This window comes from Capsicum annuum, chromosome 11 (genome assembly GCF_002878395.1).
Source record: "Capsicum annuum cultivar UCD-10X-F1 chromosome 11, UCD10Xv1.1, whole genome shotgun sequence".
NCBI lineage: Eukaryota > Viridiplantae > Streptophyta > Magnoliopsida > Solanales > Solanaceae > Capsicum > Capsicum annuum.
The window spans coordinates 83,017,940-83,039,915 of NC_061121.1; the positions used below are offsets into that span (position 1 = coordinate 83,017,940).

The 21,976-nt window shown below is 34.1% G+C and overlaps 1 protein-coding gene across 19 annotated transcripts; it reads right to left on the minus strand.

The window, feature by feature from the left end:
• Positions 1–6,131: 6,131 nt before the first annotated feature.
• On the minus strand, positions 6,132–20,223 carry LOC107847476. Of its 19 annotated transcripts, none has more exons than XM_047398831.1 (13): positions 20,062–20,223; positions 19,828–19,913; positions 14,749–14,838; positions 14,570–14,657; positions 13,674–13,882; positions 9,419–9,598; positions 8,938–9,087; positions 8,609–8,862; positions 8,344–8,523; positions 8,016–8,139; positions 7,845–7,943; positions 7,401–7,762; positions 6,132–6,394 (listed from the first exon to the last, which is right to left on the minus strand). In XM_047398831.1, the coding sequence occupies exons 4-10, from the start codon at positions 14,581–14,583 to the stop codon at positions 8,074–8,076; spliced, it is 1,053 nt and encodes a 350-aa protein (XP_047254787.1). In that variant the 5' UTR covers positions 14,584–14,657; positions 14,749–14,838; positions 19,828–19,913; positions 20,062–20,223; the 3' UTR covers positions 6,132–6,394; positions 7,401–7,762; positions 7,845–7,943; positions 8,016–8,073. The 19 variants fall into 19 exon arrangements, 17 of the variants coding, with proteins under 17 accessions (XP_047254787.1, XP_047254786.1, XP_047254789.1 ...); XM_047398830.1 differs by having other exon boundaries at positions 18,794–19,913; XM_047398833.1 differs by having other exon boundaries at positions 14,071–14,657; positions 18,794–19,913.
• Between the last annotated feature and the right edge of the window lie 1,753 nt (positions 20,224–21,976).

Consider the following 21,976-nt stretch of genomic DNA (forward strand, 5'->3'; position numbering starts at 1 on the left):
GGGAGGTGAAGAGATTCGGAAAAAGGGGAAGCTTAGTCCCCATTATGTTGGTCTTTACAAAATTCTTAGCCGTGTTGGTAAGGTGGCTTATGAGGTCGAGTTTCCTTCCCAGTTGTCCTCTGTTCATCCAATATTCCATGTCTCCATGCTTAGAAAGCATAATAGCGATGTTGTGGTAGTGGATTCCTCTGTGAGTGCTGACATTCAAGAAAATCTTTCTTTTGATGAGATTCCTGTTGAGATTCTTGATTTCAGTGTCCGAAGACTAAGGAACAAAGAAGTTCCCTTGGTCAAGGTGTTGTGACGAAACCAATCTGTTGAGGATGCAACTTGGGAAGCTGAGGCGGATATGCAATCCAAGTACCCGCACCTATTTTTTGAGAACTCCGATCAAGCCGAAGGTACCATTCTTTCCTAAATCATGCACTTTTGATAAAAGTTACAGCAGTTCAGCTGTCATTTATTATGTGTTCAGCTGTAGTTTCTTTAATTTATGCATTCTATGTTGCATTCGGAGTGAGACACAATGTGGTGAGGAGTCTAATGAATGGTTTCAGCTGTATTCTCTATTCCCTATCTAATCTTGGCATGTCTAGCATCATTCGAGGACAAATTTTTCCAAGGGAGAGTGATGTAATACCCCGGGAAATTTTTCGTTGAAATTTTGTGCGTAAACGTGTTGGGTTCTATCTTCTAGAATGAATTATAAATTTTCTGTGTGGAATGTCTTAGATTATGATCCACCATTGCGTAGAGTATCAAATAATCTTTCCAACGATATGTGGATCATCCAAAATGGACACCCGAGCGACGAGTTATGAACATTTCGATCGAACCATGAATAGTAGTGAACAGGAAAACGTGCAGGAAAAAGTACTGAGGCCTGGCGTATTTTTGCTCCAACTTTGAACGATCATAACTCCTTATACATAATGATCTGGGTGATCTACTATATATAAACGGAAAGCTCTGCGAGTCCTCTTTCCAATGAAATTGGTTACATCCAATTTGTTTATCGAAGTAAAAAGTTATGGTCGATCTACTTCAGCTTAACAAAAGTGAATTTTTGGGTCAACTTCAAACGATCATAACTCCTCATACACAATGATATGGGTGCGATACTATATATCAACGGAAAGATATGAGAATCCTCTTTCTAATGAAATTAGTTTCATCCAATTTGGATATCGAAGTAAAACGTTATGGTTGATCTACTTCAGACTATCAAAACAGTCCACCAAAGGACAGATTCAAGAATTATTTATTTTTAGGGGCGTTTTGGTCATTCCCCCTCACCCAAAATCCATCCAAACCCTATATTAAAGCCTATTAGAAGCATTATATGTTATATTTCATCAAATTCCCGCAAAAAAAAATCCTAAGCTCCTACATCCAACTTCAAGAACCTCCAAAGTTCACCATTAATTCTGCAAATTTATTCAAGATTTCAAGTTCCTAGTTTAAGAACTCCAAGAACCATCATTCAAAGGCACGATTAACATCTCAAAAACAAGTATCGATCTAAATTTCATCATTCAAGGTATGTGAGGTTTTTCAACAAGAACTCTGTTTCGTTCTTGTCCCCAAAAGTAATTTTCTTTACAAAGGCATGATTTTTATTTGATTTTTACGAATTTGAAGCTTGAACCCATATCTTATGATGATTATTATGAAATCTTGATGTTTATGATTTTGAAAGATAAATTTACATGTGTGGAGATATAAAGCATGAATCTTGAACGATATTTATCATGATTTTAATATTTGGATCGTGAATCCCCATTGAAAATTGTATTTTTTTTTTGAGAAAGTGTGTGTTATAAGCACGTTGATATTGAATATTTGAGATATTTTGAATGATTTGACCTTTTGGTCTTAATGGAGTTGTTTTGAACTCGAGTGTGAAAGAAATCCACAACGTGGTTGATTTTGATAGATGGGTAGCATGATGGCTCCCGATGTATATTTATATATTACTGAAATTATTTTGATGTGGATTGTCTTTAAAATGATCTGAGCTAAATCCGGGAGAAATCTTTAGCATCGAGTGGGAGGTATAAAGTGACCTTACTTCCCTAGAACTACGTGCCCCCGTAGGAGTTAGCCTGAGGCTGATTTATATAGTGATCATTAGTTTGTGTGGATTTGATATCGATAGTCCTACTCCGATGGCAAGGATAGGATGGATCTCCCCAACGTGGGTTGTACGTTGGACTCTATGTAGCTCACATAGTTTATGTCGGTTATAGGATCTCCCAGTGTGTGTGTATTTTCTTGTGTCTATGGTGAATAGTGAAGTGATTTGAAAGTGGAATTGTGAAAGTTATTCTTTCGAAAGATTTAAATGATATTTACATTATGAGAATTGATATTCTTGATGAACTGAAAGTGATTGACAAATTATATATGACGCACATGTGTTATTGTACTTATTTTATCCTCTCATGATTATGATGATTTTCTTTGGGTTATGTGAGTCTTTTATGCATCCTGCATATTTCTCATAAATATTTATGATGATGATGTTTATACAACTGCATACACCCCCATATACTCGGTTCCTTTCCATGGTACTGACCCACATCTTCGGATATGGGCTGCATTTTCTCGGAATGTAGGTTCAGGTGCTCAGTTTCAGATTCGACAGTGATTCTTCGGGCACGTTATTCTACATCCTCTGTCGTGGTGAGTCCTCATGTTCTGAGGACGTGATGTCTGATGTTGGTTTCATGGAATTGTTTACATTTGATAACTGAGTATGATTTAGTTGGGGCATGTCTCAATGGTTCGCTGGTTTTATTGATTTTCTTAGAGGCTTGTCAGACTAGTATAGATGTTGGGAGTTGACTAATAAGTCGTATTTTATTATCTTGCTGAAATTCTTTTTTTCTTGGATGATGATTACTCTGTTGATATTGGAGGGTTATTTATGGAAACCCCGTTGATTTGTGTTGAACTAAATGAAAATAGCTCAAAGGGTTAGCTTTGGGCTACTCGTAGCCTCAAGCACCGTGTGACGCTCCGGGACCCATTTTCTGGGGCGTTACAATTTATTATTTCTATTTTTTTTTCTATATCTATGTCTCTATAACTATAATCATTACTATCAATTATTTTTACAAATTGTCCGAAAGGACTTTCTATTTGTATTTTGTTAATTTTATTTTTTTCCATTATTTTATGTTTTGTTGTTAATACATATAGATTTTTACATCTTGCTGTAAATATTTTACTTCCTGGGGTTAGTTCTATTTCTAATATTTTCTAATATAATACTAATGATTTATCTATATTTTTATCTGTTATTGCTACTGAATAATTTACATTTATTATAAATTTAAATTTTTGGTATATTAAATTTTCTTTTACTGCAGTTATTTACCTTTTTCTATAGGTTTTATAATTCTATCATCTGCTAGGTATAATTCTATTGGTATATCTATTCCTTCTCTAAAACATGTTTTTATCAATATCTCTGTTCCTCCAAGGTGTACATATTTTATTGGGTCTTTACTTTTTATATCATTTATTTCTTTATTAATTATTCTTTTTGTTACTAGTGGTATACTAGCTCTTCCTTTTACATATCTACAATCTATTAGATGTTCTTTTTGACTTACTACGTAGTATTCTTCTTTTCTTCTACTAAATATGTTTTTTATTATTGGTATTTTATATATTTTTTCTACACTTAAATCTAATTCTTTTCCTTTTATTTTATCAAATATATGACTATGAAATATTATTATTTGATCTGAAATATTCTTCCTTTGTTATTATTTTTATATCTTCTTGAGTTATTTGGTTTATTCTAATATCTTCTTCAGTCATTTAATTCATCTAATTCACTATCTATTTCATTATCTGTTTCATTCTCTGAAATTTCATATATACTATCTTCAGTTTCTAATTCGTAATCTATATAATCTATCTGCATATATTCTGTATTTTCTATTTTTATTTCTGATATTTGTTTATTTTTTGGGTTTTTAGGTAATTTACAATCTCTTGCTAAATGTCCTAATTTTCTGCAATTATAACAAGTACATTCTTTTATAGATTTCTTTTTACTATATGGTCTTTTATGTTTATAATTTTTTACATAATATCTTTTTCTTGGTTTCTTATATTTATATTTTGATTTTTTGTATTTCTTATATTTCTTTTGTCTTTTCCTTTTCTTATAATATCTTTCTTCGCATCCAAATTGAGGTTCTATTTTATCTTTGCAACATGTTAAATTTCTTATTAATACTTTTTTCATTTTTATTTCTTCTCTATATTACAATCATTTAGAGAAAAAATATTTGTTCTCCTTTGAATATAGACAAAAAGATTTGTTTTGCATGTAATAGAGACAGATTGGATGATAAGAGAATACCTTAACTAAGGGTAAATTGATGGTTGGTTATAGCATTTAAATAGAAATTATAATTATCTATTTAGATTCTAAAAAACTGTTATTCACGTAAAAAAATAATCTATATTTATATCTATAATCTATAGATCTATAATCTATATCTATATCTATAATATATTAAAAGTGTGAAGGGTCTTAAAAATGTTGTTTGAACTTTTTTCCCTTCATTAAAAGTCTTGTTTTGGATAAAATCATCTTTTCACTATTTTTTTTTAATATTTAATAGTTAAAAATTAATTAAATATATTATGGTGAAACTTTTCCTTATTAGAAGTAATCAGAATTAGTGACAATTAATATAATATTTTTCATTAGTTTAAGAATTGTAAATCAACTAAATTTGATTTTAAGAACATTTAAAAAGTCTATATATCTACATTTACATCTACAATATGTTAAATCAATTAACCACTTGAATCTTAAAATGGTAAAATATATATGTGCTTACAGTAAAATATATGTTTTGAAATTTTTGCACTACATTAAAAACCTTCATAATAGATAAAATCGTCTAATTTTAAATAATAAAAAATTATATGTGCGAGGCATGTGCAGCTAAACTAGTATATATTAAAAGTGTAAAGACCCTTATAAAAGTGATTTGAACTTTTTTGCCCTTCATTAAAAATTTTTGCAATAGACAAAATTGTCTTTTCACTTATTTCCTTCAATTATTATATTATTATATTTATAATATTAACTAGACTTCCGAAGTATATAGGAGGAGAAGTAATTAATGTTTTCATGTTGGTTGCCGTTTTTCAGTTTTGCAAAATTCCTTTTTTTTTTGGGTAAAATTAAGAGGTATGGTAATACTATAATACAAATAGTATAAATAATATATATGCAATACAAATCTATTTTTGACAAAATTCTTTCCTTATTTTTGGTAAAATTCAGTAGTATTCTAATATAATACAAATAACATATATCTAATAAAAATCATATAGGAGTTGTAAATGAATATACTTCTATAAAAAGGATTATTTTGAAAAGGAAAAGTTTAAAAACTTTACCAGTTGGTCAAATTTTAGAAAGCATTTAAGATTTAATATTTGCTATATCATATAATGTAAAAATGAATAACTTAATTAATCAACTAGATATAAAATTGCTAAACTAGAAAATACATACATACATATAGGATCTAGCATTGTAAAGTATTGTCACCACTAATCTCAAACACCACTACTTTGTGCCCACCAATGTCACTCTTGATTTCACTACAAGAAAAACAGCCTTTAGGAAAAGGAAAGCTGGTCCCTAAAAGTTCATTTCTGATCTCAAATGACCTTTTAGGATGGAAAAATGCTCGTCGCGGCTCGTCCTAATAGGCTCCTTCGCTAAAGGTCAATTGCGACGAGGTTCTCTAACTGGTCGTTAAATGTCATTAGCGACGATAACATATACAGTCTCAAAAACACTTTTAGAGACCGTATTTGTCATCACAAATAGATGATTTTCATTTTAAAAAAGTAGTTATTTTATGGGCACTACAACCTTTTTGGGATGAGTAACTACCTTGTCCTAAATTACTCTTTCTGGACAATCAATTAACTCTTCCTTGATTAATCTTTAGAGAGGAGAAACTAACCCGTCCTTGATAACCTTTAGGGACAAGCAACTAACTCATCCTAAATTAACGTTTAGACCAAACAATATTTGTATCTCTAATTTACCACCATATCATAAAAGTGTATATTTCATTGTTAAATATAAAATTATTACTGAAAATGACAAAGCATAATAAATATAATTTCAATATTTGCTAAACAATAAAAACTTAACCAATTAACATCCCGAGCTAGAATATTGTCAATAGTTTCAATATTTTTTAAACAAAAAAACTTAACAAATTAACATCCTGAGCTAGAATATGATGTCAAGCTTTACATAACGCTCTTAGCAAAATAATAATAAGCTTGTGCATCTTCTAAACTTGCATCTTCTCTTGTAATTTCAATCTTCAAAAATCTGTCAGAACAAAGTTTTAAAAAGTCAATCCTTAAGCTAAACAACCACAACAAGGACTCTGGCACAATAACATAACATGATAGAGCTGCATGACATGCTATTCAAGTTGATACATGTGGAATAAAGTAGGTAAATATTGAGATTTTAAATTTTGTGAAGGTCTTGCTGGAAGGTGAAAGCAGTTTGTTGTTTTCTTATACCACATATATTCTTAAATAAAGTATACTAAAGGTGAAAAGACCTTTAACTGGAGCTCTTTCTTACACCACATATTTTTCTTATAATAAAGTAAACTAAATCCTTTTAGAGACATGTTTTACTAGAGAGAAATTGAAGCAGCAAAACAGTTTCAATAAAACCCACAAGAAACAGCAGGTATATAATGGCTCTACTATATATTATCTCTTGAATAAACACACAAGAAGCAGCAGTCTGCCGTTATTACTTGCAGCAAGTAGACACACAAGAAGCAGCAGTCTACTATTGTTACTCGTAGTAGGTAGACACACAAGAAGCAGTAGGTATAATGGCTCTACTATACATTATCTCTCGAATAGATACACAAGAAGAAACAGTCTGCTGTTGTTACTCGTAGCAGGTAAACACACAAGAAAAAATGGTCTACTATTGGTACTCGCAGCAGGTAGACACACAAGAAGCAGCAGGTATAATGGATCTACTATACATTATCTCTCGAATAGACACACAAGAAGAAGCAGTCCGCTTTTGTTATTCGCAGCATGACTTGTACATCCGCATTTTCAGTCATACATCTTCTTTGTTTAAAAAATTACACTATGTCAAGCAGCTCATTAACTTATAATCCAAGCATCACCAAGAAATACTCAATCCCCCCACACCCCAATCCCCATACCCAAGTCCACTTATAACAACTCTATACATGAAAATAAAGGTAAATACAGTGTAACATAATTCTCCAACTAAGTTCAAGGTATAATCTTGACAAAATGTAGTTAAATAATAACCAAGTAAAATAAATACTTACTTGGGTAGCAAAATAAGCCAGTGTCATTCAGTTGAAATAGGCGAGGTTGTATGAGGGATATGAGATTGTTGAGCAAGAAACAATTCTTGCATTTTTTTTATTTTTTCCATCTCATCTTCTAAGGTTGACAAACGATCATTCAGTGATTTTTTTTCCTCAATCAAGGATTTATTGTCCTCTCAAGTTGAATGTAGAGCGGACAGTAATTCAGTCTTTGAAGAAGTGCCCTCTTTCATATCTTTTGCCTTTACTCCACCGCCAAAGCAAATTACATGACTAAGATTTTGAGGTCCCCAACATTTTTCAACAATTTCTATGGTAGGTAGAGATGACTCTGCTTTCACAATTTCTTCGATCTGAGCCTACACGATAGATAAAAGGACATTTTCAATCAGAACCCATAATAATTTTAAGTAATTTACAAATTTAATTTACCAAGCGCACATGTTTTTCAATTGCTTCAGGTTCAACAAGCTTGTTGCCTTTCTTACGAGTCTCATAGAAAATAGTCCCCAAATCTGGAGGATTGCCATCTTTCCCTCCCTTTACATCAAAGAAAACATGTCAAATAATACTTTATAAGTATTTTCTTATGAAAATAATTTTTGATACTACCTGCTATTACATTATCTCTCAAATAGGCTTGCTACCAATATGATGAAGCATTGTCAAATTAGCTCGGTTTGCTGTATTCCTTTTGCTTCTTGCTTGTGTTATTCTTAAATAATAAGCTTAGCATCTATTCAAATGCAAATTCTAAAATTGCATCAACAAATAAAGTTTATAGGGAAAAACTAGCAGGTAATACAGAGCAACATAAACAGAACCATTGATTTTTTTTAGAAAAAAGAAGCTAATCTATACACAATTATAAAGAAATTAATATAGTTCTACGAAATGGAATGCCTAAAAACTTTCGGAACAAAAATGTTCCTTAACTAACCACTCCCAGTCCTTCTTCTCTACTCTCTACTCTCTGGGGTTTACATTTAAGGGCATGTATCATTGACTTATTTTTCACATACTTGCTATGCAAGTCTCCTCTCCATTTGTTCCACAACTCATTCATCCATCCAAAGATATGATCACGATGATCATTCATATCGTCACTCTCAAATTTATCCTACAATAATCAATACACAACATCAGATAGAACGAACCAAAAAAAGGTCCAAATGCCCATTCATACTATCTACTACATTTGTTACCTTAATAGCTGCCCACATGTGATCCAAATTTTGCTTCTTAATATCACTCCAGGATGATACAGACAATGGACACATGTTACTGTCACGAATTATTTTTCCCAAGTGTCTCAAAAATAGATTGCTATTTTTTCTAACTGTTCTATTATTGTAAAAGGTTACTTTTAGCTTCTGACCGACTTCAAGTGATGAAACTTCCTTGCACTTGTTGCTCCCTCGAACTATTTTTACGTTTTTAGGATTAGATGATCCTACAGCTGCATAATTTGGTAAGAACTATAATAAAATTCAATTCTATAAATTTAATAATACATAAAGTCTAAATATCATACCTATTTCAACAGTTTGGGACGGTTTCATAACTATATTAGTAGACGGAGGCAATGAAATATTTGTTTGCATGTTCTCTTTCCCAAGAATCAGAGGATTATTACCCATTGATCGCATTCCTTGATTAGATCCGACACTATTCTTAAAAACCCCTAACAATAATAAAATATTTGTATGATGTGAAGTCATTAATGTGGTAGGTACAGAGATCAGAGATGTCCGAGTTAACATTAGTAGTAATATCAGGTTAGTTACTTGCATTGAAATGGGAAAATCAAAAGGTACCAGCTGGGGAAAGTTAACACCAGCTGTGACACCAGGTAAGCCAACGCCAGTAGTGATAGCAGGTAAGTTATAGGTCTGGAGGCTTCCCAATTGGTGCATACAGATGATACAGTGAATTAGCTTAAGTAATTTACAGTTACTCTTTGGTGCACTGCTTAACTCCATTAAAACTTAACACAGACTTGAAAAAAAACTTACTTGTTTCATCCTCTTTGGTTCGTTGCTTAACTTGATTAGTTGATGGAGAAAATGGAGTATCAACTTGCATATACTCGTTCTCACTAACCATGGAGTTCTTACGCATCGTTATTCCCATTACTTGACCAGAACACATGGTAGAGCCTGTAAGTCCTTTTCCTCTCTCTTTACCAAAAGAACCTTCCAAAACAAATATACAGTTATATGAGCTTAACATTTTAAGTTTACTATGGCAGTTGTAATAGGACCATATAGTTTCACTCCTAAAAATGATCTTTTCTACCCTGCATTTAAAGTCATTAATATGGTTGGTACAGAGATCAGAGATGTCCGAGTTAACATTAGTAGTAATATCAGGTTAGTTACTTGCATTGAAATGGGAAAAATAAAAGTTATCAGCTGGGGAAAGTTAACACCAGGTAAACCAACGCCAGTAGTGATAGCAGGTAAGTTATAGGTCTAGAGGCTTCCCAATTAGTGCATACAGATGATACAGTGAAGTAGCTTAAGTAATTTACAGACAAGCCACTTTTCAGGTTTATGATGCACCCATAGGTAACATAACTATTACAACTAGTCAAACAGGGAGTGACAAGAGTAGCAGCCGCAGCCTTCAAAGAACACGGCAGGCATTTTACAGCAGCTGTTACGTCTTTCACAGGTATAGAGTCCTCAGTAAAAACTTGGTCTGAGAGACTTAACTCCTTGTACGTACGGTGTGATCTCACTAGGAGACAGATGTAATATTATTAGTGATATTAGGTTAGTTGCATTGAAATGGGCAAAACAAAAGGTACCAGGTGGCGAAAGTTAGGTTGTGCCAGGGAGTAGCAGCCGCAGCCTTCACAGAACACGGCAGGCATTTTACAGCAGCTGTTATGTCTTTCACAGGTAGAGATTCCTCAGTAGACACTTGGTTTGAGAGACTTAATTGTTTCAACTCCTTGTACGTATGATGTGACCTCACTAGGAGATAGAGGTAACATTAGTAGTGATATAGGGTTAGTTACTTGATTGAAATGGGCAAAACAAAAGGTACCAGCTGGGGAAAGTTAACACCAGCAGTGACGCCAGGTAAGCCAACACTAGTAGTGATATCGAGTAAGTTATAGGTCTGAAGGCTTCCCACATGGTGTATACAGATGATGCAATGAAGTAGCTTAAGTAAATTATAGACGAGCCACTTTTCAGTGATATCGAGTAACTTATAGGTCTGGAGGCTTCCCCATTGGTGCATACAGATGATACAGTGAAGTAGCTTAAGTAATTTATAGACAAGCCACTTTTCAGGTTTACGATGCAGCCATAGGTAACATAACTTTACAACTAGTCAAACAGGGAGTGACAAGAGTAGCAGCCACAGCCTTCACAGAACACGGTAGGAGTTTTACAGCAGCTGTTATATCTTTCACAGGTAGAGAGTCCTCAGTAGACACTTGGTTTGAGAGACTTACTTAACTCCTTGTATGAATGGCGTGATTTGACCAGGAGACAGACGTAACATTAGTAGTGATATTAGGTAAGTTAGTTGCATTGAAATGGGAAAAACAAAAGGTACCAGGTGGGGAAAGTTAGGTTGTGCCAGGGAGTAGCAGCCGCAGCCTTCACAGAACACGGCAGGCATTTTACAGCAGCTGTTACGTCTTTCATAGGTAGAGAGACCTTAGTAGACACTTGGTTTGAGAAACTTAATTGTTTCAACTCCTTGTACGTACGACGTGACCTAACTAGGAGACAAAGGTAACATTAGTAGTGATATAGGGTTAGTTACTTACATTGAAATGGGAAAAACAAAAGGTACCAGCTGGGGAAAGTTAACACCAGCAGTGACACCAGGTAAGCCAACGCCAGTAGTGCAATCGAGTAAGTTATAGGTCTGAAGGCTTCCCACTTGGTGTATACAGATGATACAGTGAAGTAGCTTAAGTAATTTATAGACGAGCCACTTTTAGTGATATCGAGTAAGTAATAGGTCTGGCGGGTTCCCAATTGGTGTATACAGATGATCGGATCAACTGCATAATTTGGTAAGAACTATAATAATAAAATTCAATTCTATAAATTGAATAATACATAGAGTCTAAATACCCTACCTATTTCAACAGTTTGGGAGGGTTTCATAACTTTCTCAGTAGACAGAGACAATGAAATATATGTTTGCATGTTCTCTTTCCCAAGAATCAGAGGATTATTACCCATTGATCGCATTCCTTGATTAGATCCCACACTATCCTTAAAAACCCCTAACAAGAATAAAACATTTGTATGATGTGATGAAAGTGGGAAAATATTAAGAAGATTTGGAAAAACTTTTTAGAACCCCCTAAACTGAGCATGATATGATGCATATGGACAAATACTCAACAGATTTGAAAAAACATACTTTTCAACCTCTTTAGTGCACCGCTGAACTCCATTAAAACTTAACAGACTTGAAAAAAAAAACTTACTTGTTTCAGCCTCTTTGGTTCGTTGCTTAACTTGATTAGTTGATAGAGAAAATAGAGTATCAACTTGCATATACTCGTTCTCACGAACCATGGAGTTCTTACGCATCGTTTTTCCCATTACTTGACCAGAACACATAGTAGATCCTGTAATTCCTTTTGTCTCTTTCTTTCCCAAAAGAACCTTCTATAACAAATATACAGTTGTATGAGCTTAACATTTTAAGTTTAATATGGCAGCAGTAATAGGACCATATAGTTTCACTCTTAAAAATGATCTTTTCTACCCTGTATTTGAAGTCATTAATGTGGTTGGTACATAGATCAGAGATGTCCGAGTTAACATTAGTAGAGTTAACATTAGTAGTAATATCAGGTTAGTTACTCGCATTAAAATGGGAAAAATAAAAGGTACTAGCTGGGGAAAGTTAACACCAGCAGTGACACCAGGTAAGGCAACGTCAGTAGTGATAGCAGGTAAGTTATAGGTCTGGAGGCTTCCCAATTGGTGCATACAGATGATACAGTGAAGTAGCTTAAGTAGTTTATAGACAAGCCACTTTTCAGGTTTATGATGGAGCCACAGGTGAGATAACTATTACAACTAGTCAAACAGGGAGTGACAAGAGTAGCAGCCGTAGCCTTTACAGAACACGACAGGCATTTTATAGTAGCTGCTACGTCTTTCACAGATAGAGAGTCCTTAGTAGACACTTGGTTTGAGAGACTTAACTTCTTGTACGTACGAAGTGATCTCACTAGGAGACAGACGTAACATTAGTAGTGATATTAGGTAAGTTAGTTGCATTAAAATGGGAAAAACAAAAGGTACCAAGTGGGGAAAGTTAGGCTGTGCCAGGGAGTAGTAGCCGCAGCCTTCACAGAACACGGCAGGCATTTTACAGCAGCTGTTATGTCTTTCACAAGTATAGAGTCCTTAGTAGACACTTGGTATGAGAGACTTACTTATTTCAACTCCTTGTACGTATGGCGTGACCTCACTAGGAGACAGAGGTAACATTAGTAGTGATATGGGGTTAGTTACTTGCATTGAAGTGGGCAAAACAAAAAGTACCAACCGGGGGAAGTTAACACGAGCAGTGACACCAGGTAAAACAACACCAGTAGTGATATCGAGTAAGTTATAGGTCTGAAGGCTTTCCACTTGTTGTATACAGATGACACAGTGAAGTAGCTTAAGTAATTTATAGATGAGCCACTTTTCAATAGGTCTGGAGGGTTCCCAATTGGTGTATACAGATGATATAGTGAAGTAGCACATCTATTAAAGATGGGCCACTTTTCAGTCTTATGACGCATCCATAGGTGACATAATTGTTACAACTAGTCAAACAGGGAGTGACAAGAAGTAGGATGTGCCAGGGAGTAGTAGCCGCAGCCTTCACAGAACACGGGATGCATTTTACAGTAGCTGTTATGTATTTTACAAATAGAGAGTCCTCAGTAGATACTTGGTTTAAGAGAATTACTTGTTTCAACTCCTTGTACGTACGACGTGACCTCACTAGGAGATAAAGGTAACGAAGTAACAACTGGCACACACTCACTCTCCTGAACCACGAAGTTCTCACGCACCACCGTTTCCATTAATTCACTAGAATACATGGTAGAGTTGGTAAGTCCTTCTGGTTGTCCCTTTACAATACCAACTAGAGAAATAAAATCATATTACTAATACTTGAGGAATTATATTTTGTAGCATAAGAAATTAAGTACAACCAAAAAATAAGTTAGAAGAACAAGCTATTTATGTAATTTAAAACTCTAATAAATTAGAAAAACCTTACTTGTTTCAGCTTCTTGGATGTATTGCTTAACTAGATCATTAGGTTGATAAACTGAACTTAATGAAATCTTAGTTAGAGTTTTTCCTTTTGTTATCAAAGATCTAATCCCTCGTCCCCATCCCTTTCCAATTGCACCAGGAGCGCAGAAAGTATATCTCATAGTACTCTTGATAGTTGATTCATCCTCATTGTCAGTCTTTAAAGTGAACCTGCAAAAAGAGCCAAAAGTAAAAAAAATAGTAAGAAAACTTTTTACCCATTGAACTAAAGAATACAGTCAACGTAGTCTCTATGCTTCACAAAATCTCAAAATCTATACAAAAAGTATTATAAGTTAAATTTTTAATGCTAAAAGAATAGAAATTTTTAGTAGTAAGTAATTTATGAGATACTTCACCTCATTAGTTCTTTTACGTTTCTTTTGTGATGGACTTTCTAAATCATCTACAACATCTGAAGGACTTTCTAAGTCATCTACATCATCATCCATTTGTTTCACAACCTCATAGGAATCACGAGGTTGAGTCTTCCTCACTATATGCCAGCCTTTGTTGGAATTATCATTAGCATAAAACACTTGAGATGCTTGATCCAATAAAACAAAAGGCTCATTTGTTTTCAAAAATCTACTTGGATTCACACTTACATAGTCATACTCACCTCTTTTTATTCCTTTTATTTTATCATGCACATCAAACCAATTACACCGAAACAAAATTACTTTTCTATCCGGGATAAATTGTAATTCAATCACATCTGTTAAAAATCCATAGTAATCAAACATCTCATTATCTTAATCATTCTTGCTAGATACAACAACACCACAATTTTGAGTCCTTAAAGATCGATCATAATATTCTGCATAAACCTATATCCATTTTCAATGTAACCATTACAATGTGTTGAACATTTGGTAGGATCGCGTGAAAGTGAGAGAAGATCTTCCATGAGCCAATTATTATCTGCTTTATGCAATTGTACGACCTAAAAATAAGATTACATTTAATACTTTAGAATGAGTAAATCAACATTAAGAAGTCAAATCTAATTTTTATGTGTTGCTCATATTACTCACCCTATTTTTAAACCATTTAATAAATTCTCGATCCCATTCTGCATCTAACAAGTCTTGAGCAATATCCATATTTGCAAACTCTCTACAAAACTGAGGTTAACCATAAATGTCATATAGAAAAAATATTACCTTAAAGGAAATTGGGAAAACAAGATGATACAAAAGAACCCTCCGTACTCGAGATATGGTAAGACTTCATCACAATTCTTTAGAATATATATATGTGCTTGTTCCAATTCATTTGCTTCAAGCTCACATGAATCTTTTGCTCCCAGAGTTTTTCCAGGTTGACAAAATATAGATAAACCTCCATTTGAATTCTTTAAACCACCAACATAATTTTGTTCTGGCCGATTGAATTTTGTGTCAATTCTATACAGGTACCTTGAACATAAGGACATACATTCATTTGCAAGGTAGACCTCTGCAATGGAAACTTCTGGACATGCCCTATTACCAATGAGATATTTCAAAAAATATAACCACCGCTTGATAGGATACATCCACCGATAATGAACAGCCCAGCAATCTTAGCTTCACCAGCTAAATGAATAGGCAAGTAAACCATGACATCAAAAAAAGATGGAGGGAAAACCTTTTCTAACTTGCAAAGTGTAATGGGAATTTGCTCTTTAATATGTTTTAACTCATCAATCCTCAATTCCTTTGATCCAAGAACACAAAAAAATAAAGACAACTCAATAAGAGGTTCACACACTTCTTTCGACAACATACCACGAAGTGCAAGAGGGAGTATATACTGCAAAAGAACATGACAGTCATGACTTTTCAAACTAGATATCTTGTGTTCTTTCAAGTTCACACATTGAGAAATATTAGATGAAAATCCATCCGGGACCTTTAAATTCTTCAAGAAAATACATAATTTGTGCTTTTCTTCAAGAGACAATGTGTAGCATGCAGTTGGAACTTCGACTTCATTCTCACTTTGGATAGGGTGCAATTCTGTCCTAATGTTCATTGCTTGCAAGTCTAATCGAGTTTTAATTATATCTTTGGTATTTCCTTTGACATTCATGAATGTCCCCAAAAAACTATCACATATATTTTTTTCAATATGCATAACATCTAAATTATGTCGCAACAAGAGATATTTCCAATAAGGAAGTTTAAAAAAAATACTCTTTTTGTTCCAATTATCCTTTCTATTTTCATGTGATATCTTCCTCCTCTTCTTAGGATCCTTTGTCAATGGTAGGCCTTCAAGATCTTATCCTTTCTATTTTTATGTGATATCTTCCTCCTCTTCTTAGGATCCTTTGTCAATGGTAGGCCTTCAAGATCTTGCACTTGATTAAGTATCTCAATTCCAAAATGCATCTTTGGTGGGTGCCTTTTCTCTGTTGTACCATCAAATGACTTCTTGTCATTCCTCCATCTGTGACTCAAAGAAAGGTAACACCGATGACCTATGAAGCACTCCTTCTTACAATTAACCAATCAAATTAAAGAATTGTCTTAATTACAAGATGGACATGCCAGTTTTCCTTTTGTACTCCATCCAGATAAATTTCCATATACTGGAAAGTCATTGATAGTCCATAACAAAGAAACATGCAACTTAAAATTTTGTTCAGTTGATGCATCAAAGGTTTCAATACCATCTTCCCACAACTCATTCAATTCCTCTAGTAGAGGTTGAAGATATGTGTCAATTGAATCTCCGTGACTACTTGGACCAGGAATAAGAATTGGCAAAATAAAATTTTCCTGCTTCATACACAACCAAGGTGGTAAATTATAAGGAATAAGAACCACGGGCCAAATGCTATATGAGGTTTTGGAATTTCAGAATGGTTGGAATCCGTCACTAGCAAGTCCAAGTCGAATGTTACGAGGCTCACCTGTAAATGACGGATATAGTTCATCAAACAACTTCCATGCCATTGAATCAGCTGGGTACCTCGTTATTCCATCATCAGTTCTTTCATCCTTATGCCATGTCATTAGTAAAGCTGTCTTTGTAGACATAAACAACCCCTGAAGCCTAAACTTTAAGGGAAAATAGCGTAAAGTTTTTGAGGCTAATTTTTTTACCCTTTTTATTCTTTGTCTCCCCACTATGTACATCTACTTTCCATCTAGACGCACCACAAATTTTGTAAGAATTAAGTAAGCTATCCTCCTTCCAATATAACATGCAATCTAATACATGCATCAATGTTGTTGTAAGAAAGCCCAAGCTCTCGAATTATCTTCTTTGCCTCATAATATGAATTTGGCAAATTAGCTCCATCAGGCAATAACTCCTCTTTTAACATTTTCAATAGCATGGTAAATGACTCATTGCTCCAATGACCCATACTTTTGATGTGAAGCAATTTAATCAACGATGAAAGTTTTGAAGTCTTTGAATTTTGATACAATGGCTTCTTGAAATCCTCTAGAAGGCTATAAAACTTTCCAGCATCAACATTTGGATCCTCCTCAAGTTTATCATCAAAACCAGTGTGAGTATCTCTTACACGTTTGGAATTAGGATATAAATCTCTCAATAGTTCTTCTACTTCATCTTCATCTTCACTCTCAAAATCATCTGCTTCATCCTCATCCTCTTCCTCATCTTTAGAGTCTGATAGTGGCTCACCTAACTGTTCCCCATGGTGAAACCAAAAGGTATAATTTTCAATTATTCCATGAACTTTCAAATGCATCTCAATCATTTTACGAGTTCCTAATGTATTACAACACTTGTAACACGAACACCGTATTTCACATTCTTCTTCTTTTCCCTGAAAAGCATAATTCACAAACTTTTTTGCCCCATCTAAGTAGATTTTGTCAGTTCGATTATGAAGAGAAAGTTGCATCCATTTCTTACTAGGTGCCATAACCTTGGAGAATTCATAAAAATTAGATTTAGAAAAAATAAAAGATAAGAAAAATAATTATATTCACATAACATGTTACCATCACATGATTATATCTTACTACATCAGATAATTAAACTTTAAAGATAATACTACCTCCACCTCAGATTAGAACTATATTATTTTTGTGAAATTTAGACATTTTTTGAAACTGTCGACTTACTATCCAAACAAACATATATTCATCACAGACCAACAAAATTTAAACATCTAATCTATACAACAACATAATCAGTGTATTCCCACCTAGTGGTGTTTGGGAAAGGTAGAGCATACGCAGTCCATACCACTACCTCATCTGAAGTAGAGAGGCTTTTCCCCGATAGACGCTCCGCTTAGAACGAATCACCATATAACAAACACAATACATAAATGCAATATAAACTTGTACCGTGTGCAAAATATAGTAATAACGCTAGCCACAAGTAAGCGTCAAATTAAAACATGATATCAAATTAAAGGGAAAAAAATGAAAACAAAGGTATAGATGCCAAAGATTGAAAACATTCACCATATGAATGCTACAAAGATGTTAGTATATACTCATAAAAGGTTTCTACATATGTAACAAAATAAAATAGTCAAAAACCATGCAAATCATGTCCTCTTTCAAATAGCAACACCGAAAGAAGAGACATCTAGATATTGCAATGATAATCTCCCATTCCATCCGTGGAACGTAAAACCAAAATACTGCTGCAACTCAGTATCTGCTCTAGAAACTGAAGATAAACTAGCAAAACAACCCAGTAACATACAGTGAGAAAAGAGTACATGAAAAGCTTCTAGTAAAAATTGTGTACTTCTTTGGTAAATTACGGAAAACCTTAAAAGAAACATAACTTATGCCACAGCTTAAAGGACAAGACTCAACTCTCAACCAGTAACCCGGTTCATGAACTAGATAACAAAATTTGCCAACTAGGGGGATAAGGTACTAAGGAAGAAAGATTCGTATATGTTCTAGATGCTTTGAGACCACATAACTCCTAGAATCAATATTATAATGCATGTCTATGGATAGCATACAGATTGTTTTATACAAGAACACAACATGGAATAAAAGTACATATATTAGCAATAGTAGCATAAGTTGATATCAACCTCACACTCAAGATTAAAATCAGGAATACTAAGTGATCAAATCATCAAACCTCGACTAGAAAGGTAGGGGGTTGTTCAGCTAATGACTGCTCCTTCCAGCTTCAAAAAACTCAATGAAAAGCACCAAACTAACAAGAAGTCTCTAAAACAGGATGGAGGGAGCTATGAAGATACAGTGTTCAGCACAAGAACGACTTTAAGACAAATTTATTGACTCCCATAATGGATCTGCAAATAAATACAGTCGCTGAACATTTCACAACTTAGTATAATACCTTTCTCTATTCTATTAGATGAAAGAAATTCTTCTTCTATGACGTGGAGAGAAATGTTTAAGTTAAAAAATATCAGATCACGTGACGAGAACAACAACAATAATAACATACCCAGTGTAGTCTCACAAAGTGGGGTCTGGGGAGGGTAGATTATACGCATACCTTACCTCTAACCCAAAGAGACAACTAAAATAAACTCATCTGCTAGTTATCAAGAATTTATAGTTGATGAAGTTAACCCCAAAAAAGTAGTCTAGCTAACAACTTTCGAGGGTTGGTAATATAAAAAGTCCAGCTGACTTTTGGGTCTCTTGAATGACAGAAAGGGTGATATTAGTCGATCCACCAAAAATAGATAGAATAGTCTTCCTCCAAAATAGTCCTCTCTTTTGCCATGTAAATTTTATTCTTGTACTAACTAATAACCATAACTTTCACTTCTATACTAACATAAATGTTTTCAAAGAAAATGAAACTTATCTCTACTATTGGACCTTGAATACTATGTGCAATCACTTAAATAATTGATCCAGTCGAAAGATGTAGGTGTAGAAAATGTATATTTTGGGCAGAAAGATAGAAGAAGCAATCTCATAATTCGTAACCCATAAAATTTTTATCAATATATACCAGTAGAGCATTACAAGTCTACAATGATAGAATTACGTAGGAATTAAATAAACAGTTCTCGAGGAATATCCACATGGTGAGGAAGTTAACACAATCAGAGATGTGACAACGGGCATGGATGAAAAGAGTACAGATTTTTAAAAAAAAAGAGTTTCCTTTAGGGAAGAACCAACGAATACCTTTTTAATTACAATAACTTCTACGATGTTCAAAATGATTCTCCACATTGCAAGTACTACCTGGAATTCCTTGATTTAGGTTACAGCTGGGAGAAAAAAAAAACTTTCTCGTTGAGATTAGGCAGAGCTAATCAGTGGAAACTGGAAAACAAGGAAAAATTTGATATTCCTGCAAAAATTCAGCAGCTTATGTAATAAAAACAGCAACTTAATCGATTGGAACGTGAGGCAAACCTTGGAATTCCTCAATTTAGGGTAGAGCTGCGACAAAAATTCACTCTCGTTGAGATCATGGAGAGCAGATCAGTGGAAATTGGAAAAGTAGGAGTGATTAGTATTTGCTCTAGGGTTTAATTTGGGATTAGACTAATTTTTAGAAAAGGAGCGTGTTTTAATTTTTTAGAATATGATTTGACGCTTTAATTTTTGGTAAAAAAAAAAAAAAAAAAAATTTCCCGCTCATGCCTAAAAATTGTATAATATTTGGGACCACATACTAAATTTTTTTAGGACATATTTACTACCTTCACAATAAAATACATAAATAAGGACCAAAATATAATCTTGTCTCAATATCTATACTTTTAGAGATGAGATTATCAGCTCATCCCAATATGTTGGTCATAAATACAACTTTTTCTTGTAATGATTTTCATCAAGATAGGATCTAAAACTTTCTTTTTCTTAATCTCTGCACCAAGAGACGATCAAACCACTTCTTGTACCATTACACCATCATCTTTGGAGTCTAAGAGGCGAACTCCAAGATTAGACAAATGGAGAATATCCTTCACTAATTCCCACTTTTCTTCCTCCGCATGAGCCAAACTCCCCATGGATAACCTACTAAGAGCATCAGCAACCGCGTTAGCTTTACCTGGGTGGTATGAAGACTTATATTGTAGTCCTTGAGAAGCTCAAGCCATCTCCTCTGCCTGAGATTAAGCTCCTTCTGAGTGAATACTTATTGTAGACACTTATGATCAGAAAAGATATCCATGTGAACACCATACAAATAATGCCACCATATTTTTAAAGCAAACACAACCGACAACAACTTCAAATCATGAGTAGGATAGTTCCTCTCATATGTCTTGAACTGTTTGGAAGCATAGGGAATCACCTTCCCATGCTGCATTAACACGTAACTAAGCCCTACCCGAGATACATCACAATAAACCACTAACCCTTCATTGCCTTTCGGCAAAGTCAGAATTGGAATCGATGTTAGCTTATCTTTCAATTTATCAAAACTTCCTTCACAAACATCCGACCAAGAAAACTTGACCTTCTTCTGAGTCAACTTAGTCAAAGGAGCAGCTTTTATGAAAAACTTTCCACAAACCACCTATAATACCCAGCTAAACCCAAGAATCTCCGAATGTCAAATGGAGTCGTGGATCTAGTCCAACTCTTTACCACATCAACCTTTTGCGGATCCACCATAATCTCCTCACTAGAAATAATACGACCCAAGAGAGTTACAACGTTCGACCAAAACTCACATTTAGAGAACTTGGCATACAATTGTTGTTCCTTTAAGGTCTGCAACACTATACACAGGTGATTAGCATGATCCACCTCATTCTTCGAATAAACCAGAACATCATCAATAAACACAATAAGGAAGAGATCCAAATCTAAAGAAAAACCCTATTCATTAAATCCATAAATGCAGCCGAAGCATTAGTTAACCCAAATAATATTACCAAAAACTCAAAGTGACCATACCGAGTAAGAAAAGTCATCTTAGGGATATCCACCTTCCTAAGCTTTAGCTGATGGCACCCAGACTGAAGATCTATCTTATAAAAAAACTTGGCACCTTAGAACTGATCAAATACATCATCTATTCTTAGAAGAGGATATTTATTCTTGATTGTTACCTTGTTCAACTACCTATAGTCAATGCATATCCAAAGAGCACTATTCTTCTTGCGCACAAACAACACTGGTGCACCTCATGGAGTTACACTAGGATGAATAAACTCCTTATCCAGAAGATTCTTAAGTTGCTCCTTCAGTTTCCTCAACTCATTCGGAGCCATTCTATACGGAGGAATATAAATTAGATGAGTGTCCAAAACTAGATCAATACCAAAATCGATTTCCCTATCTTAGGGAACACTAGGATGATAATCCGGAAAGA

Excerpts from the sequence above, each read along its gene's own strand:
- LOC107847476 (XM_047398820.1), bottom strand. The coding sequence starts at position 15,251 with ATGTATCCTATCAAGCGGTGGTTATATTTTTTGAAATATCTCATTGGT. Across the intron at positions 9,088-9,418 it reads AACCAAAGAGGATGAAACAA|GGGTTTTTAAGAATAGTGTC; the intron begins GTAAGTTTTTTT and ends TATTATTGTTAG. Across the intron at positions 8,140-8,343 it reads GAGAAGAAGGACTGGGAGTG|ATGCTAAGCTTATTATTTAA; the intron begins GTTAGTTAAGGA and ends GCATTTGAATAG.